The sequence below is a fragment of the Panthera tigris genome, chromosome C1 (genome assembly GCF_018350195.1).
Source record: "Panthera tigris isolate Pti1 chromosome C1, P.tigris_Pti1_mat1.1, whole genome shotgun sequence".
NCBI lineage: Eukaryota > Metazoa > Chordata > Mammalia > Carnivora > Felidae > Panthera > Panthera tigris.
This window is the reverse complement of record NC_056667.1, coordinates 153,926,441-153,953,158: the sequence shown is the minus strand read 5'-3', so window position 1 is coordinate 153,953,158 and position 26,718 is coordinate 153,926,441. Positions and strand designations below refer to the sequence as shown.

The window sequence follows — 26,718 nt, the reverse complement described above, 5'->3', positions numbered from 1 at the left end:
TGCCTAAAAATGAAGCCCTATAATTAGTGCTAGGACAAAAATTTAGCTTAGTTCAGTAAATATTTGCTGAGCACTACTACATGGCCGGCATTATTCTTGCTGTCTTGAATGCGAAGGTGGCTAAGATCCAGGTACTTTTCTCAAGAGAGCACTGGGGAGAGAGGCACAAGTGATTACAGCACTGGGATGTGTTTGTAAGTGAGGAATATACTTGATAAAGCTCTGTAGCAAGAGACGAACTATTGTCTGGTTGGAATTTAAGAAAGATAGTTGATGTTGTGCGAGATCTAGGAAGATTAACAGGGATCCTCCAGAGAGACAGGGTGGGCTGAGGGGAACAAGTGTACAGGGATAAGGAAGCATAAAAAATCGGGAGGTATTCAGCACATTAAAAGTTGCCAACCTGTAGAAAGTGATGTTGGAGGAAGAACAAACACAGGAAAGAGAGTGGTAACCACAGGTACTGTGACAAAGACAGTCAGTGTCAGCTTATGAAGATCTTGAAACACAAGCTGTAATATTAGGGTGAGAAAGACCACATTCTCATTCTTGCACATATACCAAGCACTTTCTATGAGAGTTGAAAGTACTTTCTAGGAGAGTTTCGCACTCCCTGAGCCTTTTCTTACTTATTTGTCTTTCCTGCTGACACGACCAGAGATGAACCATTAGAAATCCAGTTCCAGCTAGAGATACCACTGGAAATTCCACTATACTGAAGACACAATACTCAAGAAAGTTGTAAATTGCCTCATAGATAGTCTTCATGAATTTTGGATTTTACTCTACTTATAAGAAGTTAACCTGTTGCTGTTTCATGGATGCTGGTAGAAGATAGGAGACTTCCAAGTCAGAGACAAAGAATTTTATTACTCATGATTTTGGAAGCAACATGAACTTCAACATGTTTATGTTGGTTCCACTAATCCCCAAGTCTCATGAGGGCATGGCAGGGGGGTAAATGACTGGTGCGCACACAGTGGTTTAGCATCACAGCTGAAGAGCCCTAAATTTAGGGAACCCTGTCCTTTTATAGCAAGCAGTATGCAACCTTGCTTTTTGTCCCAGACAGGGACACTGTCTCTATTCCTCAAGGTTGCTTGTTGCAAAAACAACCCTGAGAAATAGCCAGAGTGAAGCCAGTCAGGGCCTTGCATTCTTGGCCTATCCAACAAGGACATGCAGGGATGCACGGGCCCACAGTGGATGACTTCTCCTGAAACAGAAAATGAATTTTAAAAAATGCTACTCTTCTTATCTGGTGGAATGCAAGTAGGAATCTAATTCCTAATACCTAATGAAGTTTATTCCGTGCTGAGTCACACATGAGACTGAGACTGTTAGAAAGGAGAGAAAAAAAAAAATTAAAGAAAAGTTTAGAGTAATCCTTGATTCGAAATGTCCAAAGGAAGATGACATTTTTGGCAAGAGGCTCTTTCAAAACTGAAATTCAAGTGAATTATATGAAGAAGAAAAGAGAAAGGTAGTTTAAGAAACTGCTGTTTTTACTCAGGGAGTTTGCCAGTTGAGCTAGATTTTTAAAATACCTGTCTGTAAAATAAATGAAAGGTAACAATTCAAATTCAGTACATATTTATTATGCTTCAAGATATTTATATAGGTTTTTTCACTTAATATTTAAACAATCCTGTGAGATTATGATTATTTTGCTTATTTTACCAATGAGGAAGCAGGGAAGAGAGTTTAAAAAGTTAGTTAATGTCCTAAAGCTAGTAAACAACAGACTCATACCTGAGGTCTAAAATCAAAGCTACTATATCTTTTCACTGATTTGTGGTTCCTCAAAAGGGAGAGTACACACCACATAAAAACAAATGAATAGTAACTGAAATGAGTAACAGTAAAACCTACACCCCACATTGGTGGAGCTCATATAATGATGTCCTTGCCTCCTTGCTCCCACAGTCACATAACTAGTCCTGGAAGCTAGCTAGGAACCCTGCAGACTGAATCCAGTTTCCAGCTCTGGGACTAGTCAGAGCAAGGTGTATTCAGGCACAGTGTTTGGCTCTCAGCATTAAGACTTGCTACTGGTCCTGCTTTCCACCTCAGTTCCAGGAATATCACTCTTGTTCTTTCCTTAAAGCCCCTTCCTTAAACTTTGCATTTCAAGGGGCACCTGAGTGGCTCAGTAGATTGAGTGTCCAACTCTTGATCTTGGTTCAGGTCATGATCTCATGGTTCGTGGGTTCAAGCCCCACATTGGGCTCCATGCACTGACAATACAGAGCCTGTGTGGGGTTCTCTCTCTCTCCCTCTCTCTGCTCCTCCCCATGCTCTCTCTCAAAATAAATAAACTTTAAAAAAAATAACTTTGCATCTCAAGTACTGAAGCATTGCCATAGTTTATCTCAGTAGCTTGCCTGATTCCTCTACAACCTGGAGAAGGGAGGCCCCAAAACCCTGAAGGCTGGAAGTTTCTTCTTGTACTTCAGTGCCACTGACTTTCAGAACCTCTGCTAGGTGCTAGAATCTCTTTTATCATCTTGGTAGGTCTGCCCATTGTCTGTGTCCCAACTTCTCTGCCTTCTTCAATACTGATACCAACAGTTTGCAATAAGTGCCAAGGATCATTTTGAAAGTATTGATAGAAGGACTTATAATAATAAGAAGAAAGTGGACAAGCCCATGGCTATGGATGGGTAGTATAATGTCAACCACTATAAGGGTACGGGTCCTTTGACTTTCATGTTCTTCCACAAAGTGAATATTGCTTAAACAAGAAAGAGAATACTGGGGTGCCCAGGTGGCTCACTTAGTTGAGCATCCAACTCTTGATTTTAGCTCAAGTCATGATTCCAGGGTCATGGGATTGAGCCCTGTGTCGAGCTCCACACTGAGTGTGGAGCCTGTTCAAGATTCTCTGTCTCTCCTCGCCTCTGCCTCTCTTCCCAGTTCATGAGAGAGAGAGAGAGAGAGAGAGAGAGAGAGAGAGAGAGAGAGAAAGAGAGAGAAGGAAAATCCTAATGCTCTACACCTGTTTAGGTCAGCAGTCATTTTCAGTGTCCTCACTGAGCTGAATTTGTTAAGTGTATTCAAATTATTTCCCAAGGGACTTGTGACTATGGCCATAGAATCATCATCTGTCACTTACTAAAAGTTCTAGAAGAGTGTTAAAAGGTGCTGCATTCATGGAATGAATGTAAATAGTGATTTGTAGAGCTTAAGCTTTCAATGAATGATAAAATATTGTGCAAGATTCAAAGAAAGAAATCCTCTGTGTTCTACAGCCCTGTTAAGATACTGCATTCATTCATTCATTGAGCAAACTTTTCCTTGTCTCCTACTGTGTTCTTGACACAGTGCTAGGCACTGGGAGTGAACACACATATAAGAACTGGAGGAGAGTCTCCAAATCCTACTACTGGTGTTGTGAAAGAGAGTGCAGGGTGAGAAAAATATATATGACAAGCTGATCTGGGAAGCATGTCTTAAGTTATTAGGATTTATCCCATTTGGAGAGAGATAAAGGGGAGTCAGATAAAGTGGAAATTGCTGCAAGTATGAGAGATCATGGTTCTTTTTAGAGGATTATAAAAGTTATTCTTTGCATCCTTTCCCTTAATGTCTGGTGCCCAGCAGTGCATCCTGGTAAGTAGTCTAAAACTAAGTGTTATATAGTCACTGTAAACCAGAAGAAAGTCAGCTAGCCCATAACAGTATTATCTTTCAGTGGTTTCTTCACCAGAACTTTATTTCTTGTGTTTGTTATGAATCATAAGCTTTAAGTTGGATATGAATTGAAATTTGACTATTATTTTCACAGGCTTTTGAAGATATATATATTGAAAAGAAAAAGACCATTAAGATTATCCTCGAGTATGCTGACAAGATATTCACTTACATCTTCATTCTGGAAATGCTTCTAAAATGGGTAGCATATGGTTATAAAACGTATTTCACCAATGCCTGGTGTTGGCTGGATTTCTTAATTGTTGATGTAGGTACTTTGACTAAATTTCAAAAGAGGCTGTATTCTTATAAATAAGTGTTCTGAAGAACCTTCATTAATGTTGTTTGTTATCATATTTTAATTTTGGTTAGCTTCTTGTACTTTCAGACTATACATTTATGGGCTTTTTTGAAATATTAATATAGCCAGTAGAAATATCTCTGTAAGGAGTATTAAAAGAGAAGTTCTTCAACGAATGCAAATTATTTTCTGTGCCATTCTAACATTTATAATTTACTTTGCATGTGTTTTCTGCAGTAAGAGAAAATGTGATTTTATATACACGTATGTATACATAATTCAAATATCATTCCTGTTGGGAATGAGAACAAAATGAAACACTAGGAGGTGGGTGTGGGAATGGAAGAGGGTAGAGGCATAGATTAAAAAGATAAAATATTGATTTTTTTTTTACAATATAAAATTAGAAAATAAAAGACAATAAGGGATGTATCAAGCTGATGTGTTAGCTGAAAGTTATGTAAAAGTGGTGACACAAAAGCTGTATAACTCTGTGTTAGGGAAATGGAGAGGCATGCATTTCAAAATATTTATCTCTTCCACAATTAAAGGGAAAGCCAAAATGAGTCACACTCTTGTCCCTACCTGAAACATCCAACCTACCCTTAACCTCTGGAGTGGCAATGGAACAGAAAAATAGGCATTGACAATGTCAAGTAATAAATTCAGAGAACCGTTCAACACTTGAATGATGGAAAATATATAAGCAAGGTTAAGTTTACAAATTATTTTTAACAAAGCAAAAATATTTTTGTGGGAATCTTGTTGAAATAAGAAAGAGATCCTAAAATAGCTGTGAGATTAAGGCATCTCAAATAGAAATGGTGCAACATCCAATTTATTCTTGTTTAGTGTTCTCTATTTTATTTTATATTTTAATAATATAATTTAATAATATATCACATATAATAATTATGTTATTATATTTTATATTATTTTAAAAGGCTTTTTTAAGTTAAGTTTTGACCTCAATATCCAAATCTAATTTTTCTCAGAATGATTTATGTTCTTCCATCTATTACTAATTTCCCTAGATTTTCCAAAATCTAGTCTTTGTGGCTAGGGAAAGGACATCTTATAATAAGTTATAATTTTTAGGGAGTTGTTTTCCATCTGATGTCTGGAATTAGAGGGCAACATGCAAATATTTATAATGTTAACAAGTGCTCTAACATTTAACCACCAGTTTGCATCATTAAACTTTTCAGCAAAGAAAAATATAGCATCATTCATAGATATCAAAATTACAAGTGAGAATGACTATAAATAGCAAAATCTGACTACAAAATTAAAACAAAACTCATCATTTCTACTCAAAAGTTTAATTTCTCAATTGTTATCCAAAGCTTAGTAAGTTCTCTTTAACAGGTCAAAATATAAAATATTAAAAACAATAATTAACATTTTGCTTTCTATATAGGTGATATGCAAAAACAATTTTTTTATTGAGATATAGCTATACATTACACCTCTTATGTTATCTTAGGCTTTCTCTGTGAGATCTGATCTCTAATTTTTGATACTTTATGTTAGTGATTTCATATTGTTTGATTTTTTTAAATTTACCTTTATGTATATGTTACCTAGTTACTAGATAGAAAAATAAATGGTAAGAAAAATGCTTTTGTAACATAATAGATTTAAAGAAAGGCTAAACAAAATAAGAAGAAATGATAGAAAGAATGTAGGCTTTTTCTTTTCTTTTCTCTTAACCATTAAATATGATTGGGTCTTTTATGGGTTATTATAAAATATTTAAGGTATTTAAAAACCTTTAAAAACATTATCACAAACATAGTTACTTTCATCACTCAGCCTGTGAAATAGAAGTTTACAAGTATGTATTTTAAGTTTACAAGAATGTATTTTAAGAAAGAGAGGGGCATCTGGGTGACTCAGTCTGTTAAGCATCCAGCTTCAGCTCAGGTCATGATCTCAAGACCTGTGAGTTCGAACCCCACATCGTGCTCTGTGCTGACAGCTCAGAGCCTGGAGCCTGCTTTGGATGCTGTGTCTGCCTCTCTCTCTGCCCCTCCTCTGCTCATGCTCTGTCTCTCAAAAATCAATAGACATTAAAAAAATTATAATAAACATTTGAAAATTTTTTTACTGATTAAAAGGGAATACTTGTTATCCTGATTAAAAAGTACATTTTCTTAAGTGTATTTAAGTGGAAAATAATAGACCTGAATGACTTGGGTGAATTTCAAATGATATGAGAGACAGACAATTAGTTCTGCTGGATATATAATATAAAGGACTTAAAAATAAACAATGTTACACTGAGACATTTGGAAGGCAGCTATGCTCACTACTGTACCACCAAACCTGCACAACACTGAGGCATTTGGAAGTAACTGTATGAGAAAGAACAAAAGTCTTCAACGCATTTTGATTCATAAATCAGTTTACGTCTCTGATAGCAGGATCAGTGAACTTGTGAGCGCTGAATTTTTCTACTCTGTCAATAGTTAAATATAAGAACAATGACTCTTAGGTGTTCCTAGTCTTCCCTGGAAAACTTGAATCTTTTAGTCATTACTTCATTCATAATGAAAAGCTACATTCTGGACATTGTTCTTAGACATTACTTCCTGCTACACACAGTGTAACAACAAATGAATATTTTAAATGGAAGGCACTCAGAGACTTCATGCATTTACAGATCCAGATGTAAGGTCATTGAGGAGCTCATTGCTCTATTACCAAAATGTGTATTGATTTTATTTCTGTCCATGTTCTTTCTTCTAAGATAGTTTATTGTAAGAACACTAATTTCTGTTGCATACTTATTATGGTAATTGTGGCAGGTCTTACATGATGAAGGTCTGTATGTCTGTGTTAATTGCAAAGCCAGTGAGATCATCTATTTTTTGCTCTCTTCAATACAATTGAGATTTTTTCTCCCAGTGTCTATTACTAGGTAAATCTTTTTGGTGCCAGTTCTGATAAATCACAAGGCAGAACAGCCTTGTGGGGAATTAACTCCGTCTCAAAATCATGAGTCTTCAAACACTTTTGAATAATGTTTACACTGAAACATAGGTTTGGCTGAATTAATGCCACACACTCTTATGACTTAGCTTCAAAATCACACACTTTCTTATGCCCTGGGTTTTATTATAATTGAAATTTTGATAGTTGCTCTAATTAAATGCATAGCATAAATGTATAACATAAGTTGCTCTAATTAAATATATAGCATATCTAATTAAATATATCAAACATAAAGATATTAATAAGCAATTATATAATCATTGACTACAAACGTGTAAAAAGAATGTGTGATTTTTATTCAGGGTAAGAAACTACTTTCCTTCTATTATTTCTTTTATTTTCATTAACCTTTCTTTAAATATATTTCCTTAACAAAAGCACATCTTACCTATTTTTAGCCAATGACTAGACAATTTGATATTTAAAATCATATTATTCTTATTGGTCTGCTGTTAGTGATCTTTGAATTTGACTTTTCCTCTTTATGCTTTATTATTTCATTGAAATGATTAATGAAAATTTTATTTTTTGTAGGTTTCTTTGGTTACTTTAGTCGCAAACACTCTCGGCTACTCAGACCTTGGCCCCATTAAATCCCTTCGGACACTTAGAGCTTTAAGACCTCTAAGAGCTTTATCTAGATTTGAAGGAATGAGGGTAAGAAAATGCTAAACGTTCTAGTATAATATTCTATTTTCTAAATGGAGTATAAAATATGAAAAATAAGTATGTAGAAAGTACGGACTGTTTATATACACATATATGTATGTATATATATATAGATGTAATGTTTATATATGTGTATAGATATTCATATACACCGTATTCAGTGCATATTGTTTAACAAAGAGTAAATCAAATACAATAATGCCTCCTTCACGTAATACTGTTAGGCAGTAATCCAAATAAGTGACTTCTCCCTTTTTAAATGAAAATCTTCCCTATGCTAGGAAATTTAGGTGAAGGGGACACTATTAGTTCTGATAACATCTCCCAAATACCAGTCATCAAGGACTTGCCTGTATCAGGTGTTCAAAAAATATTTTTTTTTAAAGAGCTACCCTGGTAGGAGTCATAAGAAAAATCAGGGAAGTCAAGGGGCATCAGCCACCACCTTAAATTTCATCCTTAAAATAAATGTTTCAATAATAGTCGAATGATATCCAAATTGCATTTGAGAAAACTAAAGCTCTGAAAATTTACTGAATTTGCACAAGGCTGCATGGTGCCTGAAAAGAGACCATTTTGCAGAGACAAACAAGGTGAGAAAAATAATTACTAGCAACCTAGCTTTCAGAGCTGTATTAAACCAGCAACTTCATAAAATACATGCAGGACAATGACCTTATTTTCTCTAAATAGTCCATATCCTCACTTATTTCTGCTCTCCTCAAATTTATTTTTTTACCAGGTTTATACCTGCTTTCTCATGCTTCTGTCGTTCTCTTGGCTGAGAGTGCTTCTCCCTGCCCTGTCTCAACCCTAGCTCCCCAATATAGCAGACACCTACCCAGCCATTAAGCCCCAATTTATATTTGCTTTGTCTCTTCACCACCAGGCATAAGTGATCATCCTCCCTTTATGTTCAGACACACAAAATCCTTATTATATTATTTTGTACTTGTTTATCTGACTGCCTCTCTACCTGTAGTCTCTGAACAACTTAACATGCAGATTAGTCTATCTCACTGAAGTGTGATCTACAGACCAGCCATCAGCATCATCTAAGAATTTATTAGAAATGCAGATGCCCAGGCCCTCCTCCCGACCTACTGAATCATGAACTCTGGGGTGGGGCTCAGAAATCTGAAGCCTCAGGTGAATATCAGAGATCTTTTAGTCCAGCAGATCTTCAGGGTTATCCCTGCTAAACTATGACTGTCATGTCTAGTGTTGAATGCATCCAATGTATAATGGCTCCAGTGTATGTGAGAGATCATAATTATACACAAATATTCATAAGTGTAATTCAATACTTTTATCATATAAGAATTGAAAAATTACAAGTTGTGTTATCACACAGAAAGATAGTATTGGAATCCATTGACATTAACTTCATTTTTTGAGCATTGGTAGAATGTTACAGTTGATCTGGAACTTATGACTCCTATCTGGACTCACACAGACCATCTACTGCATTTTCTTGAACAAAGAATGTATTTTACCCTACAAGCTACTTCCCTCAGCAATTAAGCTAGCCCATTATTCTACCCTCTTTGCTGTTTGTTTTTTATCAATAATTGGAGAATGTTTTAATAGATTTGGAGGAGCAGATATATCTCTGTAGCATTTATTAACCACATAAAAGGATATGTTCCTTCCCACTGCAGGATCATTCTGAAGAGTAAATGAAATGATGATTTGAGGCATTATGTAGTTAGCTTCCTTTGAGTCTTGAGGATCTCAAGCTTACTGACTTTCCCAAATGGCTGCTCATCAGACCAATATGTATCTATCTCCCTCAGAGACCACCATTACTCACATTCTTTCAGCAAACATTTTAAACACCAACTATGTGTCAGCTATTAGGCTATAAAAAGAGTACAATGGTGAAGAGACCCCAGTCCCCCAAGACTGAGTGGGGACAAAAGTCATGGAGAGACAGACAGGGAAACAGTGGTTACTCTATGACATCTGCTATGAAATGGTAAGCTCACAGTACTACAGGACCATGGAGGCTAGAGTAGCTACCTTGGGAAGTGTAGGAAGGCCTCACAAGGAGGTGACTTTGGAGCCATGACTTAAATAGTGGGCCTCAACCCCCAGGCACCTAGACATTCCAGGCAGAGATGCTAGTTGGTAGAGAAACATAGGGTTGAGTGTGCAAGGCATGTTTGAGCAAGGACTAGAAGGAAAAATGTGCCTCAGTGATAAGCACAGTGTGGAGGTTAGCAGGAAGTAAGGATGAAAGCATAGGCTTGAACAAGAGTTGACCACTTTGAACTTTATTCTCTACTCCTGTGTTTCCTAACCCTTTTAGTGTCACGTACACTATAAGGATCTCATAACACTATGAATCATCTCTTCGTTAAAAAAAAAAAAAATACAACCATAATGTTTTTCACAGAATTTTATGCTGGCATGGAAGCTCAGTGGCCCACAGACCCTAGGTACTATTGCTCTAGGTCAGAGGTCAACAAACTAAAGCCCACAGGCTGATTGCCTGTTTTGTAAAGGAAGTTTTATTGCCTCTCAGCCATGCCCATTTGTTTATAATCTATTGCTACGGGAGCAGAATTGAATACTTGCAACAGAGAACATATAACCCTCAAAGCCTAAAAATACTTAAGAAAATGCTCACCAACCCCTGCTCTAGAAAATCTCAAAGATGGTCAAAGATTCTTAATGTTTCACTGCTTGGAAAAAAGAGGGAGCACAGTGCTCTCACTTAACAAATTAGTCTTTAACACATTTGGACTCAAATACAGACTAGAGCTGAAATATAAAAAGACAGGTAGGTTTCGAAAGATGGGGTAATTAAGAAAATCTGGAGAGTGATAAATGCTACAATAGTGTCCATGCAGGAAAATTGGAGTGGCAAGAGGCACCAGTGATTAATAGCAGTGGAAATGCTGAAAAGCTGAAATAAAGGAAGTATTAACTAATGATAAACTATTTCATTTTTATTTTAACCAAGGCAAGCATTATCTATATTTAGCCCAGGACTTATATATAAAGTATATTTAGAGCTAGAATAATAAATTTGAACAGATGGCTCTCCTTTTGTAGATGAAGAAACTGAGGTCCCAAGGTCTTAATTGAATTCAGTACCATACAACTAGCAGAACCAATTAAATATAAGGGGTTCATACGCTGAAAGACTCCCAACCTTAACTCCAGCTTATATACACCAGTGGTTTCTCTATATAGGAGAATTTTAGCACTGACAAATCTAGGGCTAGCACTGACCTTTAAATGTACATTTTATTTATTTTTTATCATTTATACTTAGAAATTTCTTTTTTTTCCCTAGATTATGCAGATTTACGACTTCACCTTACATATATCAGGTTTTTGGTTTATTATTTTTATTTTTTCATTTATTTAAGCTATGGTATCATTTTTAGCTACTTTGTTTTGCACTGTTGCTAATACTTTCAATGTGTTTATCAAATATTTTAAGTAAGCTTATCGATCACAGGGCTCTTGTCTCGTTTGTCTTGGTTGGCATACTACTAAGCATAGATAGTTAATACATGTTGCTTGGTGATTTGATGTCTTAAACATGTAAGGGTGGCTTTTCTAATTTCCTTAATTCTGCATTGTGTTTCATTAATGTGGACCATGTAACATTTTTACTAATCCTAATCATCCTTTTCTTTCCTTTGAATACTAGGTGGTCGTGAATGCACTCATAGGTGCAATTCCTTCCATCATGAATGTGCTACTTGTGTGTCTTATATTCTGGCTAATATTTAGCATCATGGGAGTAAATTTGTTTGCTGGGAAGTTCTATGAGTGTGTTAATACCACAGATGGGTCACGTTTTCCAACAAGTCTAGTTAAAAATCGTTCCGACTGTTCTGCACTGATGAACATTAGTCAAAATGTGCGGTGGAAAAACCTGAAGGTGAACTTTGATAATGTTGGACTTGGTTACCTGTCTCTGCTTCAAGTTGTAAGTGAGCCCTGTCATGAATGCTTGATAATGTAGTGGACTCTGGATGAAGGATATAATTCATTGTTTAATCTATTAACTAGAAGTTAAAGATAATGTACTTTGTGACTTTAAAGAGAGACTTGGTCTTTCATAGAACATGTGCCTATAAGACATGTTCTGGAAAACTCTACCTCTGGAAAAATTAAAGTTCATGTGCAAAATTTTCAGGAATTGTAACAACCTGGAAATAATTAACTAGGGCTAAGATTTACAATGTGACTTGGCACTATGTCCTTTTGGTGCTCGACATAGCATCTTTATATTAAATTGATATTTTGAAATAGAGTAAAATTCAGTGATTCGATATCACTTAATAAATGTAACAATAAATGGACTGAATTCGTGTATGGCTATTTTAGAGTGTGAGCTTCACATTCAGATTCTATTGTTATATTTACAGGCAACATTTAAGGGATGGATGGATATTATGTATGCAGCTGTTGATTCTGTTAATGTAAGTATTGGTCAATATAACACAAACTCTACAGTTTTTAAAGCTCCTGAGTTTAGGTCAGCCATTTTCAAATAGTAGCTCCAAGGAGCCCTTGTGTACGTACACACAAAATGAAGAACTTCCTTCCACCCAATAATAGCCTAGTGATGACGTGTGCAGCATTCGGGCACAGAGCTTAACTCAAATTCTGGCTCTATCATATATAAGCTCTGTAACTGACTTTGAGCAAATTACTTTGCCTCTCTCAGCTTGTTTATTGGCTGTAAAAAGAAAAAAAAAATTACTGTCCATGTCATGGGATTGTTCTGAGGAACCAACCAGAAAATGTAAGTAGAGCACTTTGCACACCCTGGCAATAAGTGCTCAATAAATACATTTATCAAAATAAAAATTAAATATCATAAGTTACTCATGGGTTTTAAATTTTTTTATTCATAGATTTTGTTGTTTTTATGTTTAAAATGCTCTGGAAGGGTTTATGTGAAATGAGTTCCATGCTAAGAAGTTAAATCCAGTGAAGACATTTGTGTAATCAAATGAAGAAAAAAAAATCAATAAAATTTAAATAAATATGGTATCGCATTCTTTACAGTTTTTTTTTTTTTCGGGAAATAAATAACATACTTCAGTTCAGTTAGTTACCAGATGGTCTGTCCTACCAATCTGAGAACAAGTACTACATATGGTTAAGTCCTTTGTAGTCATTTGAAGATTATATTCATGTACATAGTAAGCATGCAATAAATATTTATTGCTTAACGCTTAATGCTTAATGTTGAATAAATTTTAAGAAGGTTTAGGCTGATCCTCAAGATGCCATGGCTTCTGAAAAGCCAAGTTCACCAAGGATAGCACTGTCTGGATTAACTTGTCAGACCATGAAAAAAACAAAATCATTAATGTTATTGTCAATATGCTGCTAACTTTTGTTAATCTTATAGGTAGACAAGCAGCCCATCTATGAATACAGCCTCTACATGTATATTTATTTTGTCATCTTTATCATCTTTGGATCATTCTTCACTTTGAACTTATTCATTGGTGTCATCATAGATAATTTCAACCAACAGAAAAAAAAGATAAGTATTTTAAGGGTTTTTTTTTTTTACTGTACTGAAAAATATGAACAATTATTTTCCTAAAAATATGATTTGAAATTTAATTTGATACCAATTAGTGATTAGCTTCATTATAACTTCATTTATTTTTTTAAATAATTGAATACAGATATGCTTAATCTCATTTATCTCTGCACAGAAAATAATTATCTCCTGTCATATTTTTAAGCAATATGACAAGTATTGAGTTTTTGTCAATGTTCGCTATAGAGGATTGACTAATTAAGAAAAATTAATGCACTAATTGTTTATTCAAAGCATATTTCATAAGGAGTTACATTCATTCTCTGAGCCACTGCTCTGTGTGGAATACATTGGGCTGGCCCTTGATGGACAACAGCACAGGATATGTTTCCTGACTTCAGGGGGTTTGTATCATAGCAGAAGCAATGATACATGTGGTGGAAATTAAGATTTGTTGAATGTTGCAAGTAAGATACTTTCCTGAGATTTGTGTTTCATTAACTTTCACATCAACTGTATTAGTTTTTTAAGGCTCCTATAACCAAGTACCACAAACTGGTGGCTTCAAACAACAGAAATTTATTCTCTCACAGTTATGGAGGCTGCAGGTCCAAAATCAAGGTTTTGTCAGGGCCATGCTGTCTTTAGAGCCTTTAGGGAAGGCTTCTGGTAGCTTCTGGTAGCTCAAGTGTTACTTGCCTTATGGCAGCATATCTTTAGTCTCTGCCTCCATGGTCACATGGAGTGTTTTCCCTCTCTGTATCTCTATCCTTTGCTTATGAGGATACTCGTCATAGTGGATTAAAGGCTCACTCTTCTCTAGTATGACCTCACCTTGATTTAATTACATCTACAATGACAACATTTCCACATAAGGTAATTCTGAAGTATTAGGGGCTAGGACTTTAAAATATTTTTTGGGGGGGACACAATTCAACCTAAAATATCTACCCTAAAATTTATTATTATTATTATTATTATTATTATTATTATTATTGACTTTGTCTGATAAATGTGGGCAGCCACAAAAAGGTTAAGTGATGTACCCAAGATCATGCATCTAGTAAGTGATAGTTCTGATAAGGTCAGTAGTTGATCCCATATACAGCATATATTTTTTAGCCCCTGAACTATGCCAGATCCCTAAATACTATAATATGAAATAATGATAAGTGTAATAAAAATTAACAAAAGCAACAATAATAACAACAACAAAATAAATGGACAGAGAAAAAATAGATGTAAATAGAAAAAAACACATTTATGTGACAATTGGTAGGCTTTGTAAGATTAATAAGAAGACATGTAGAAACTGAGAGGCAGAAAGATGGATAATCCACAGGGAGGGATAGAGAAATGTGTGAGCACGTGCATAGGGCTGACATAAGAGGAAATAATCCAGGAGGAATAGGCTTCCATCCAGTTTGAATGGAGTTTTGAGATGGAATTTTAAGAAGAGAAATAGTACAAGATGAAGTCTTGCCTGAGAGCAGATCTGAAAAGCCATATTAGGTATTTTTCAGTAGGAGCTGATGTGTCATTGAGGTATTTTGAGCAAGGGAGCACATATAGGCAGGACAGTGGCATTTATTATGACTTGATGATGTGTCTGATTCTGTGTAAAGTACTCCACATGTGTAATCTTAGTCGCATTTTACAGCAAACGTAAAAGGCATTATATCACCACTTCCCCTGTCAGAGAGGATGTGTTACTTGCGTGTGATCCGACAGTTAGGAAGTAGTCTCATCACAGATCCAACTCTGGAGTCTCTTCTTCCAGGGACTATGAAAACTCAGTTCTAATTTAAAAACTGAATCCAGCAATGATGCGTAGAATGACTGAAGAGAGACCCAAGACTAGGTCAGATTCTGCATTACCTGCTACCTGGACCACATTTAAGTCTCCAAATTAGTCATTTGCAGCAATGGGGAATACGGGATATGTTCAATGAAGAGCCTGTAGTGGGTACAGTCTATAGTATTATCTGTGATTTGCAAGAGAATAAATCATCTAAGAAGTCTCAATTTTCCTGTCAAAGTTGGCTGAGTTACTGTAACTGTAGCACCACCCACAGGAAAAGAAATCTTTCCAAGATAAGGGGTAGGATTCCAAGAGGGAGTCATTTTAGATACTGGCTTAGCATTTAAGAAAAGATAGATGTACAAGAAATGAAATTTCATTATTGTACGTGACTGATATTCACGATTGGAAGGAAATTTAGTAAATGTTAAATGTTATTTATGCTTACATTTTCAAATATAGGTTTTTTTCAAAGATATTTTGAAAATTCCATCTTCCATTCTTACATTTAATATCTGAGAGCCACACTTAGCTAACATTATCATATATTCATGGCTTTAGACACAGAATCTCTAAAAATTGATAATTAACCTTGAAAATAAGTTTACAAAGTATACTCTAATTTTCAATTTAATTATTTTTTTCAACTTTAGTCATTATATATGTGTATATATGGTATATAAGCATATATGCATGATTCCCCAATATTCCCTGCATAGGATCAATCAAACATATATCTAGATAAAGCCATGTGACCATGGGCAGGACAGCCACAACCCTAACTGCTTTAATCTTCTTGCTTTTAAATGTTACTCTTACAAGAATTGCCACTGGAGGAAGGTAGGATGGGTTGACACCATTACCATTACTGTCAGGCAAAAGTTACTAATTTAGAAGCACTGCCAACTACCACTATCCCCTACATTTCTTCTAGTATTTAATTTGCAATTTAAGCATACCTTTTATATTCTGACCTTTTCTGAATGGCCTACGGTTTCTTTCCACCTTAGTAAGAAACAGGACCGACACTTCAATTAACCTACTACATAGGAGATCTTCTGCTAGATAACTTTGTGTATGTGAATTCATCTAATCCACAGACAAGCTAATGAAAGTGGCATCTTTATAGAAAAGTATATATGCTGGGGCCTGGTAAGGATAAGTAATTTGTTTCAAATCAATCAACAGGTCCATTGGCATTCAGGATCCAAAGGTCTGTTTGGCTTCAAAGCCCATATTCTTTTCCCAGCGTATTCTTGACTCTTAAGGCTTTTTAACTTAGTGCTTTGGTCTCAGCTCATAGCTCTTCTAATAACCAACCCCACTTTACTAGTTTTTCCAAATACCCATCACTTCTATAAGTAATGTTTTCATTTTAATGAGTTCATGTGATAATAAGAGTTTAATAATTCATTAGAAAACATACTTTGGAAAATTAGAACACAAATTATTAATAGGTTCAAGTTACAAAAGGGAAAAATATGTAGTATATTTACACAAAGACCTAGTATAGCCCTGGTTACGTATGGGTAAATTCTGAGTAAAGCAACCCCTTTTAGTAACTATAACCTTATTAGGAAGGTTAGTAACAACAACAGTAATAGCAACTAACAATTATTGAGGGCTTGTGTATCTGGCATTATTCTGAGTGCTTTGAATACATGATCTCAGTTGATCCTCAGAACAAGACAACTGAGATATAGCTACTCTTTTAATGATGAGATGACTTATCCTTAAAGAGATTAAGAAACTTGCCTAAGGACAACAGAGATAGGATTTGAACAAAGATGATCTGATACTAGAACTACAGTCTTAAGTACTAAGTAACACAGCCTTGACATAGTGTGTAACGTTGAAAAGGACCAGCCTGATTTACAAAGTGTCTTCCATCTAGCTTTTAAAGGGATACATTTTGCACAAGGTCTCTAAAGCTACAGTAAAACCAAACAACACCAGTTCCTCTATTAGAGCATTTTGTAATCTCCTAGTTTTATCCCCACCTTTTATTATTTTGGCAAACAAGGTATCATTAAGAAAAGTTAAAATTTGCCACTTTGATTTTTACCTCTAATTCAGAGTTCTCTTCCCAGTGTTTTCCTAGCTTCTTCTGGTAAGTTCTTGACATGGTATGACATTCAGTTTCCGCTCATAAGTAGTTCTCTTAACACTGGCCTGAAGGCTCTCCTGGATACCTAGCATGAATATGTAAGATAAATACCAAAGACTGTATATCAACTAGAATAAAGGTGAGTTAAAACAGTTTAAGAAAGAAAGCAGAGTCTGGTTACCATTAGGTATTTGATACATTTTTTAAAATGCGGTACAATAGAAAGCTATTGCCCAATCCAAGAAAACTAAAGGGAAACAATAACCAGATGATCTTTAACTCCCCAACCCTACAAATTAAGTAAGGATTCGAGAACGAAAAATTATTCAAAATAAATTCCACATTACATGGATTATACTAATTTGTCCCATAACTAAAAAGTTGATGTTACACATCAATGTAGAAAATGTGTGAATCTGTAAAAATTACAGATAATTTTAAGAAAATTGGCATACCCTAAAAGAACAGATAAAGCTTCTAAGCCCCCTTTGTGAAATAAAGATCAAAAACCTTCATTTAAATTTTTTCAATGTTTCTTTCTTTTTTAAATTTTTTTTAATGTTTATTTATTTTTGAGAGAGACAGAGACAGAACATGAGCAGATAAGAGACAGAGAGAAAAGGAGACACAGAATCCAAAGTAGGCTCCAGGGTCTCAGCTGTCAGCACAGAGGCAAAATCATGACCTGAGCTGAAGTCAGACACTTAACCGACTGAGCCAACCAGGCACCCCAATGTTTGTTTGTTTGTTTGTTTGTTGGTTGGTTGGTTTGTTGGTTTGTTGGTTTGTTTTGAGAGACAGAGAGAGGGTGCAAACTGGGGATGAACAGGGAGAGAGAGACAGAGGATCCAAAGCAGACTCTCCACTGTTAGTGCAGAGCCCAAAATGGGGCTGAAACTCACAAACCATGAGATCATGACATGAGCCAAACTCAGATGCTTAACGAACTGGGCCACCCAGGCGACCCCAAAAAACTTTAGAGTTAGTTATTTTTACTGTTGAATTTTAAAGGTTGTCTATTCAATTAGGAAGTCCTTCAGGTCAAGGATCCTGAATCATTGGTAATTTCCTCAATACCTCCAACACTATTATACATAATGTTGACACCCAATAACCTGCTTATATTGCAGTTTCTTTATTGGAATGAAAAAAGTATCTAACAAGTTTCTTCAAACACCCCCCCCCCCACACACACACACACAGATATTGTGTGTTACATGTTCACTGTGCAGTAGTCTCCCCCACCCATTATCTATAGGTCATATGTTTCAGTGGATGCCTGAAGCCATAGATAGTACCAAACCTTAAATGTACCATGTTTTTTCTTCTACATGCATACCTATGGTAAAGTCTAATTTATGAATTAGGCATAGTAAGAGATTAACAACAATAATAATAAAATAGAACAATATGCCATAATACAAGTTACGTGAATGTCATCTCTCTGTCTCAAAATATCTTATTGTACTATACTCCCCTTCTTGTGATGGTGTGAGATGATAAAATGTCTATGTAATGAGATGAAGTGAGGTGACTATCTGCAGACATTGTGATGTAGCCTTGGGTTACTATTCACCTTCTGACCTATGCCAGGAGGGTCACTTGCTTCTAGACCACAGTTGACCATGGGGAACAGAAACCACAGGAAGCAGAACCACAGATAAGAGGGCACTACTGTATATTCTTTTTCTTTGCTAAACAAATATGGCATTTATAAATGAATACAAATAACATAAAATTATTTTTACTATGGTTTTGGCCCCTACTTTTCATTAGAGTCCCAAATATTAGCCAAATCATCAAAAAAGATGTTCAGTATTATTTTGTATAACTCTTCCTAATATATTTGTAATCTAGCAATAAAATGCCTGAGATAAGTAGCAGATAAAATGAAATACCAGCACATAGTTTAAAATGACACGGGTTACTGCACCAAAAGAAAATTGAGCCAATAATTATTATATGTAATACATATATTTTACGTATGCACATTACATTATTTATGGAGAGTAACATGCCTACATCTAAGTAATTCTTTAAGATGGGTTTTATTTATAGCTATGTGGCACATAATAAATACATTTTATTTCTATATTAATACATTTTTAACCTGTCTTAATGATCTGAAGAAAGATCCAGACCATGATTCTGATTTTAACTAGATTTATTTTTTTATTTCTTTACCTTGGAGGTCAAGACATCTTTATGACAGAAGAACAGAAGAAATATTATAATGCAATGAAAAAGCTGGGATCTAAGAAACCACAAAAGCCAATACCTCGGCCAGGGGTAAAAAAAAAAAAAAAAAAAAAAAAAAAAAAAAAGAAAAAAAAAACAATTCATCTTAAAACAACACGGGTTAGGGGCACCAACCCTCCACACAGTCAAAATCTGCATATCAACTTCTGACTCCTCCAAATCTTAACTACTAATAGCCTACTGTTGACCAAAAATCTTACTGATAAACTAAATGGTTGATGAACACATATTTTACATGTTATATGTATTATATACTGTATTATATACGGTAAGCTAGAGAAAACAAAATGTTATTAAGAGAATAATAAAGAAGAGAAAATATATTTACAGTACTGCACTGTATTTATCTTTAAAAAACCCATGATTAATGGACTTATGTAGTTCAAAACTGTTGTCCAAGGGGCAACTGTATATTTTTACATATATATCTCTAGCATATAAATTTTCAAATTATTTTAAATTCATCTTTAACGTACAACTAGTTCTTAAACATGAATGCTAATATTTGAATAAAAGGCCTTATAAAACTGAATATATGTATTTTGAACGTTATCACTGTTCTTAATATTCCTATAATATTCCTATAAAAATTACAAATAATTATATATGGCCTGTGGAGAATACAAATAAAATGTAATTTTGATTGAAACTTATTTATCTAAGTAATGACTTTATGATGTAGTGATTGCTGTCTATCAGTAGGGTAAAACTAACATGAAGATTTTTAATATTGCAACAAATAGCAAAAGAAGCAGTTGGACTGGTTGTGAGTCTAAACTTTTTCCTACTGTGAAGTCAAAGACCAGAATGGGCTCAGATGGAAATAGTGAGTCTAAGCAGTCAAAGAATAGTTTGTATTCCTCTAACAACTTGGGGGAAAAAATTTAAATGCATATAATTTAAATGCATATAATGCATATAAGCATTATAATGCATATAATGCATTATATGCATTTAAATTTGTATTGAACATAACACACCTTGCCAAAGAGTCATGACTGAAGACAAAGCCAGTTAGTACCCAGCTGGCAACATGAGGATCACCCAGCACTTTTTAAATGGACACATTGCCAGGTCTCAACCAGACCTGTTGAATCACAATCTATGGATTTGACACCCTGGTATTTAATTTTTTGCGTGCCCTACTTGATCTTGGTAAAATGCTTTAAGGCCTTTCCTAAAAGGATTTTGAAGAAGCTATGTTTCCTAGAAAGCATAATACTAACAGTGAGACTGAAAAGAAAGGTGATTTGTAAGTATGAATATGTATGGAAATACATATCCCATACATGAAAGAGATAGGAAAATATAAGTCTCTGATACTACAGCAGTCATATAAATATAAGACACTGCAACACATTAGTTAAAATAATATGGCAAAGTAGAAATTTAGAGACATGATATTTTATTAACTTGAAATACTCTGGGTAGTAGAGCTGCGGTGTTTTAGTAAAAAATTACTGGTGACTGAAACAATTCATATATAACATAGTAGGGTTGGATGAGCTTAAAAGCAAATGTGAGTGTACATGACCAACTGAAGTCTGTTTGGTATATACTGAAAGTCAACAACAACAAAAACTTTTCATTCACTCTGACTTTGATTTAACTCATGAATAATATCTCTTGTAGAATCAAGAACTTATGACCAAAGATAATTTATGCAACTTTGAAGACACAACTTTAAAAAATTTTTTTAATAATATAATGATTAATGGATATTTGCAAAATTTGCTCTACATTCCGTATTATTCTTGTTTCTTTACAGAACAAATTCCAAGGATGTATATTTGACCTAGTAACAAACCAAGTGTTTGATATCACCATCATGGTTCTTATCTGCCTCAACATGGTAACCATGATGGTAGAAAAAGAGGGACAAAGTGACTACATGACTGATGTTTTATATTGGATAAATGTGGTTTTTATTATCCTTTTCACTGGAGAATGTGTGCTGAAACTGATCTCCCTCAGACATTACTACTTCACTGTAGGATGGAACATTTTTGATTTTGTGGTTGTGATTCTCTCCATTGTAGGTAAGACCATTTTGAATCAAACTGAACTTCACACATGCTCAGAGAAGGTTCTGAATTCTTGAATGTAAATTTACTTTTGGATATGTTAGTAAAATGAAGAATGGAAGAAACGTAAAAACAAAACTAAATAAAACAAAGACCTCTGTGTCAGAATTCTTATGTTTATGCTATAGGCCTCAAAGCCACAAGCATGTGATACTTCTCGATACTTGATTTCCAAGATTACTTTTCACAGAAGTAGCAACTACGTCTATATGTAGGGTTGAAGGTACAAAGACCTATATGTAGGTAGGAAGACCAATGCAGAATCTGAAATCACCTCCAATTTTAGCACATATGAGAACTGTCCCTTGATTAATGATTACTAACACCCAGAATATCCTTGACTCTGCGTGAAAATTCTTTCTAAATTCAAAGTGAAGGTAAGGTCTTAAGAAATGCCATGTTCATTTCTTATGGCTTCAAACTTGGCAAAGACTTGTCAATACAATCATTTCTCAACCAACCTCAGTCATGTCTGTGAATCACAGCACATGGTTGTATACTTTCTCCCCTTTACCATAGCTGTTTTTCTGTCCTCTTGTTTTTTCATTATCTGTACAAGCTTTGCCCAGTATTTTAGGGTTTCATTTATTTTAAGAATTACAAATTTTAGACAGAACAAGATTGCAGAGATTATTTAATACAAATTCAACTTATAGATGATAAAACAGTCCCACAAGGGTTAAAGGTCATATGATCTAAAACTTCCTTATTGAGTACCATGTAACTTAGAAGAGGCATTCAAAACCAGTTTTGGAAAAAAAGAGAAGTAAGAAAGTATTAAGATATAAGAAAACGAATTAAAATTTAGGTAGGAATCTCAGAGGAATAACAAGCAAAATAGTGGGAGCATTCCCATTAAATTAGGAAGAAGAAAAGAGTGTTCCTCTATCACTTCTATTTTTAACAGTATTGGCTGATGCAATTAGATAAGAAAACAGAGAGGTACATGGAGCCAGTTATCTTCATCTTCAGATCACATTATGGCATTCTTTAAAAATGAAAGAGAATCCACCAAAAACATGGATTCAGTTAGATTTCAGAAGATACAAATTTTAAGTCACATGTATCAATATTCATAAATGTTTTATATGTGGACAAAAAATTTGGAAAGTATACCTAAAGAAAAATATCATTTATATTGGCAATAAAAATAAAGTAAAATATCTAGTAACAACTTTAATAAGAAATGCATAAAACTTCTATGAGGAAGCTAACATACATAAAGGAAGTCTTAAATAATTGAAAGGCTTTTCTTTTACTTGGATAAGAAGGCTATCACTTTAATCATGACCCTTTTTAAAATAAATGAATTATAAATAAAGTGTCATCCCAGTGAGAATATCAGTAAGTCTTTTTGCATGATGGAGATAATGGCAATATAAGTCTAAATGATTATAAAATTCATCTGGAAGAAAAATTAAAGTATTACTAGATATTTATACTATTATAACACTGATGAAGTAAAACAGTGTTTTAAAAAGCTCAATGGATTCAAATAGATAATTCAAAATTTAACTTCAAATATATAGAAGATAAATAATTTGCTCAGTAGAAAAATCACATGAATCAAAAATTAAAGTGTAAAATAAAATAAATTCAAGAAGAAATAGATTTATAACAATGAACTTGAATCAAATCATCCTTCCTATGTCATCTCACAAATTTGAATCTATGAAGAAAAAAATAACAACTATGTCTGCATAAAAATCAAAATATTCTATGGACAAAAACTAACCACTACCTCTCCCCAAAACGAAAAGATTGAAAGACAAAATACAGGGGAAAAAATTATGTAACATTTAAGAACAATAAAGGATTAACACTTTCAATAGAAAAATAGTCTCCCTAAATCAATAATAGTAAATATCTCAATAGGGAAATGGGCAAAGGACTTAACATGGCCAAAAGAGAAAGTTGAAAACAGCCAACAAGCACACAAAATATCCAATAAATAAGAAAAAAATGTAAATTTTTTTCCAAGAAAAATGCAAATAAGTTATAATGAGATGTTTTGAAACATCATAAAGATTTTCTGGTAAAAATTATAAAGAATTACAATACTAATTGAGCATGCAGAGTATGAGCACTTTCATATATAACTGAGGAGTTGTACAAACTTTCTGGAGACAGATTTCGTGACAGATAAAAAATTTTAAATACTGTTTGATATTTTATTAATGTATTACCAAATGATGCTCATGTAACTAGAAAAAATATACCTACTTGGATATTCATCTCAGCGAAAACAACATAAATTTCTTCAATATGTGTTCATTTGGAAAGAACATTGTAAAACTATAAGAAATTACTTTGTTGTCATTTGTATGGAAATATTTCCATGACATATGATGAAGTGACTATAATAAATTATGAGAGATGCTTATATAACATAATTATATTCCTGTGACAATGTGTGTGTGTGAGCTTGCATAGAAAAATGTCAAAAGTGATACTCAGCAAAACAGTAACAGTGATTATAATTGGTGATATTTCAGGTGATTTATATTTCCTTTTTAGCATTTTACTGTACTGCTTGAACTTTCTACATGAGTACGTATTACCCTTATAATTAAAATTATTTTGGAGGAAAAAAAATGTCCACAAACTTAGTAAAAGGAGAGAAAATGTCACAATGATAATTTCATTTTCCTTTGGGATTGCTCAATCTTTTGATTGTTATGAAATTGCTTTCAATATAAAAGGACAGTTCTGAAATCGTAAGAGATAAGATGGCAGATAAAAATACTTAAAGTCATGATTTTCTGTAGCATGGAAATTTAACCATTTCTATCCCCTCCCTCCTCACAAGGTATGTTTCTGGCTGAGCTGATAGAAAAATACTTCGTGTCCCCTACCCTGTTCCGAGTGATCCGTCTCGCCAGGATTGGTCGAATCTTGCGTCTGATCAAAGGGGCGAAGGGGATCCGCACGCTGCTCTTTGCTCTGATGATGTCCCTTCCCGCCTTGTTTAACATCGGCCTCCTGCTCTTCCTGGTCATGTTCATCTACGCCATCTTTGGAATGTCCAACTTTGCTTATGTTAAAAAGGAAGCTGGAATTAATGACATGTTCAACTTTGAGACCTTTGGCAACAGCATGATCTGCCTGTTCCAAATTACCACCTCTGCTGGCTGGGATGGATTGCTAGCGCCTATTCTCAACAGTGCACCCCCTGATTGTGACCCCAAAAAAGTTCATCCTGGAAGTTCAGTTGAAGGAGACTGTGGTAGCCCATCTGTTGGGATATTCTATTTCGTCAGTTACATCATCATATCATTTCTAGTTGTGGTGAACATGTACATCGCTGTCATCCTGGAGAACTTCAGTGTCGCTACTGAGGAAAGTACTGAGCCCCTGAGTGAGGATGACTTTGAGATGTTCTATGAGGTTTGGGAGAAGTTCGATCCTGATGCCACCCAGTTTATAGAGTATAGCAAACTCTCTGATTTTGCAGCTGCCCTAGATCCTCCTCTCCTCATAGCAAAACCAAACAAAGTCCAGCTCATTGCCATGGACCTGCCCATGGTCAGTGGGGACCGGATCCATTGTCTTGACATCTTATTTGCTTTTACAAAGCGTGTTCTGGGTGAAAGCGGAGAGATGGACTCTCTACGTTCACAGATGGAAGAAAGGTTCATGTCAGCAAATCCTTCCAAAGTGTCCTATGAACCCATAACAACTACACTAAAACGAAAACAAGAGGATGTGTCTGCTACTGTCATTCAGCGTGCTTACAGACGTTACCGCTTACGGCAAAATGTCAAAAATATATCAAGTATATACATAAAAGATGGAAACCGAGATGATGATTTGCCCAATAAAGAAGATAAGGTTTTTGATAACGTTAATGAGAACTCAAGTCCAGAAAAAACAGATGCAACCCCATCCACTGTCTCTCCCCCTTCATATGATAGTGTAACAAAGCCAGACAAAGAGAAATATGAAAAAGACAAAACAGAAAAAGAAGACAAAGGGAAAGATGGCAAAGAAAGCAAAAAATAGAGCTTCGTTTTTGATATATTGTTTACAGCCTGTGAAGGTGATAAATTTGTGTTAATAAGACTCTTTTAAGGACGTCTATGCCAAAACTTTTCATCAAAATAGTCTCAAAGTCATTGCCATGACTAGCTCAGATTCCCTAAAATAGGTGGGCAGCATTAGCAGATGGCTGTGTTTGCACTGGTAGATGATTCTGTAAGAATTGTAAGAATATTCTATAGGGGTTATTGACTACAGCAAACAAAGGTGATTTAATTTTATTTGCTTTTAATAAATCAGAAGACCATGTGGAAAATGTTCACATCTGCCTTGTCATCTTTTCACAGAATGGTAAATATTCGTGTTTCCCATGCAAATACAACCGCACACATGCATCTGTCATTTGGATATCTATAAAAGTATTTTACCTTGGCTTTGCAATGAAATGCCCTGATACAAGGAATGGACATTAATAACAAATATTTAGTTAATATATCTTGTTATATTAGGGAGCAAGACTCTTCTTCATGTACAGAAGTCATTCTATATTTTGAGGTGCTTAAATTTATTCTATATCGCAACAGAACCAATTTTCATGTGCCTATACAATGCCATGAGATTATAAACATATGTAGGCTATTCATTTCAAGGAATACTTTTCATTCATCTTGACTCATAGACCAACCAGGATAAGACTTACCTGTAGAGTATTGTGCTTCATAGCCCATCTTTTAAAATATCCTTCTTCGTTCATACAATAACCATACAACACGAAAAATTATTTTAAGTACATGTCGCATTCCTCAAAAGAAGAAAAAAGTGAAGATACTGAAGAAAAGGAGGAAGTGAAGAAAACGTTATTCACTATTATTTATACAAACTAACACCAGACTGTGCTGCCTAAAAACACCAGTGATGACCCAACTCTTCATCTGTTTGGTCACAATTTTCTGCTTTTTCTCATGCAGTATTGTCAAGTCATTCTTTCGCACAAAGCAACGTTGATACTTTCCTTCCGTGAAGTGATTCCTGATGTACAGAAACCTATTTGATACTGTGGTACATGTCTGAGAAGATAATGACTTGGGCAAAGTATTTACTGCATCACCTGTTTTCCATCCTAATGTGTGTATGGCAGACTTCCAAGTCATAATATATGGCAGGATTTCTTTTTTTTTTTTTTTCATGAAATTTATTGTCAAATTGGTTTCCATACTTTCAACACAGACTTGTGTTTAGTATGAGTGAAAGATCATTCAGTGGGGATTCTTGCCAACTTGCTTTCTTACCACTAACCTACTT

General features: G+C 34.7%; 1 protein-coding gene across 6 annotated transcripts in view; it reads left to right on the top strand.

The window, feature by feature from the left end:
- SCN9A (sodium voltage-gated channel alpha subunit 9) overlaps window positions 1-25,738 on the top strand; it is a 99,691-nt gene extending 73,953 nt beyond the window's left edge. For 5 of the 6 annotated variants that reach the window (XM_042994622.1, XM_042994621.1, XM_042994620.1 and 2 more), the window contains 8 exons: window positions 3,788-3,961; window positions 7,526-7,648; window positions 11,328-11,609; window positions 12,052-12,105; window positions 13,047-13,184; window positions 19,280-19,384; window positions 21,123-21,393; window positions 24,248-25,738. In XM_042994622.1, the coding sequence (XP_042850556.1) occupies window positions 3,788-3,961; window positions 7,526-7,648; window positions 11,328-11,609; window positions 12,052-12,105; window positions 13,047-13,184; window positions 19,280-19,384; window positions 21,123-21,393; window positions 24,248-25,440 (2,340 nt within the window). In that variant the 3' untranslated portion in view covers window positions 25,441-25,738. Of the gene's footprint in view, window positions 1-3,787; window positions 3,962-7,525; window positions 7,649-11,327; window positions 11,610-12,051; window positions 12,110-13,046; window positions 13,185-19,279; window positions 19,385-21,122; window positions 21,394-24,247 lie in introns of all 6 variants that reach the window. The other variant, XM_007074623.2, reaches the window with a different exon arrangement.
- Window positions 25,739-26,718: the final 980 nt, after the last annotated feature.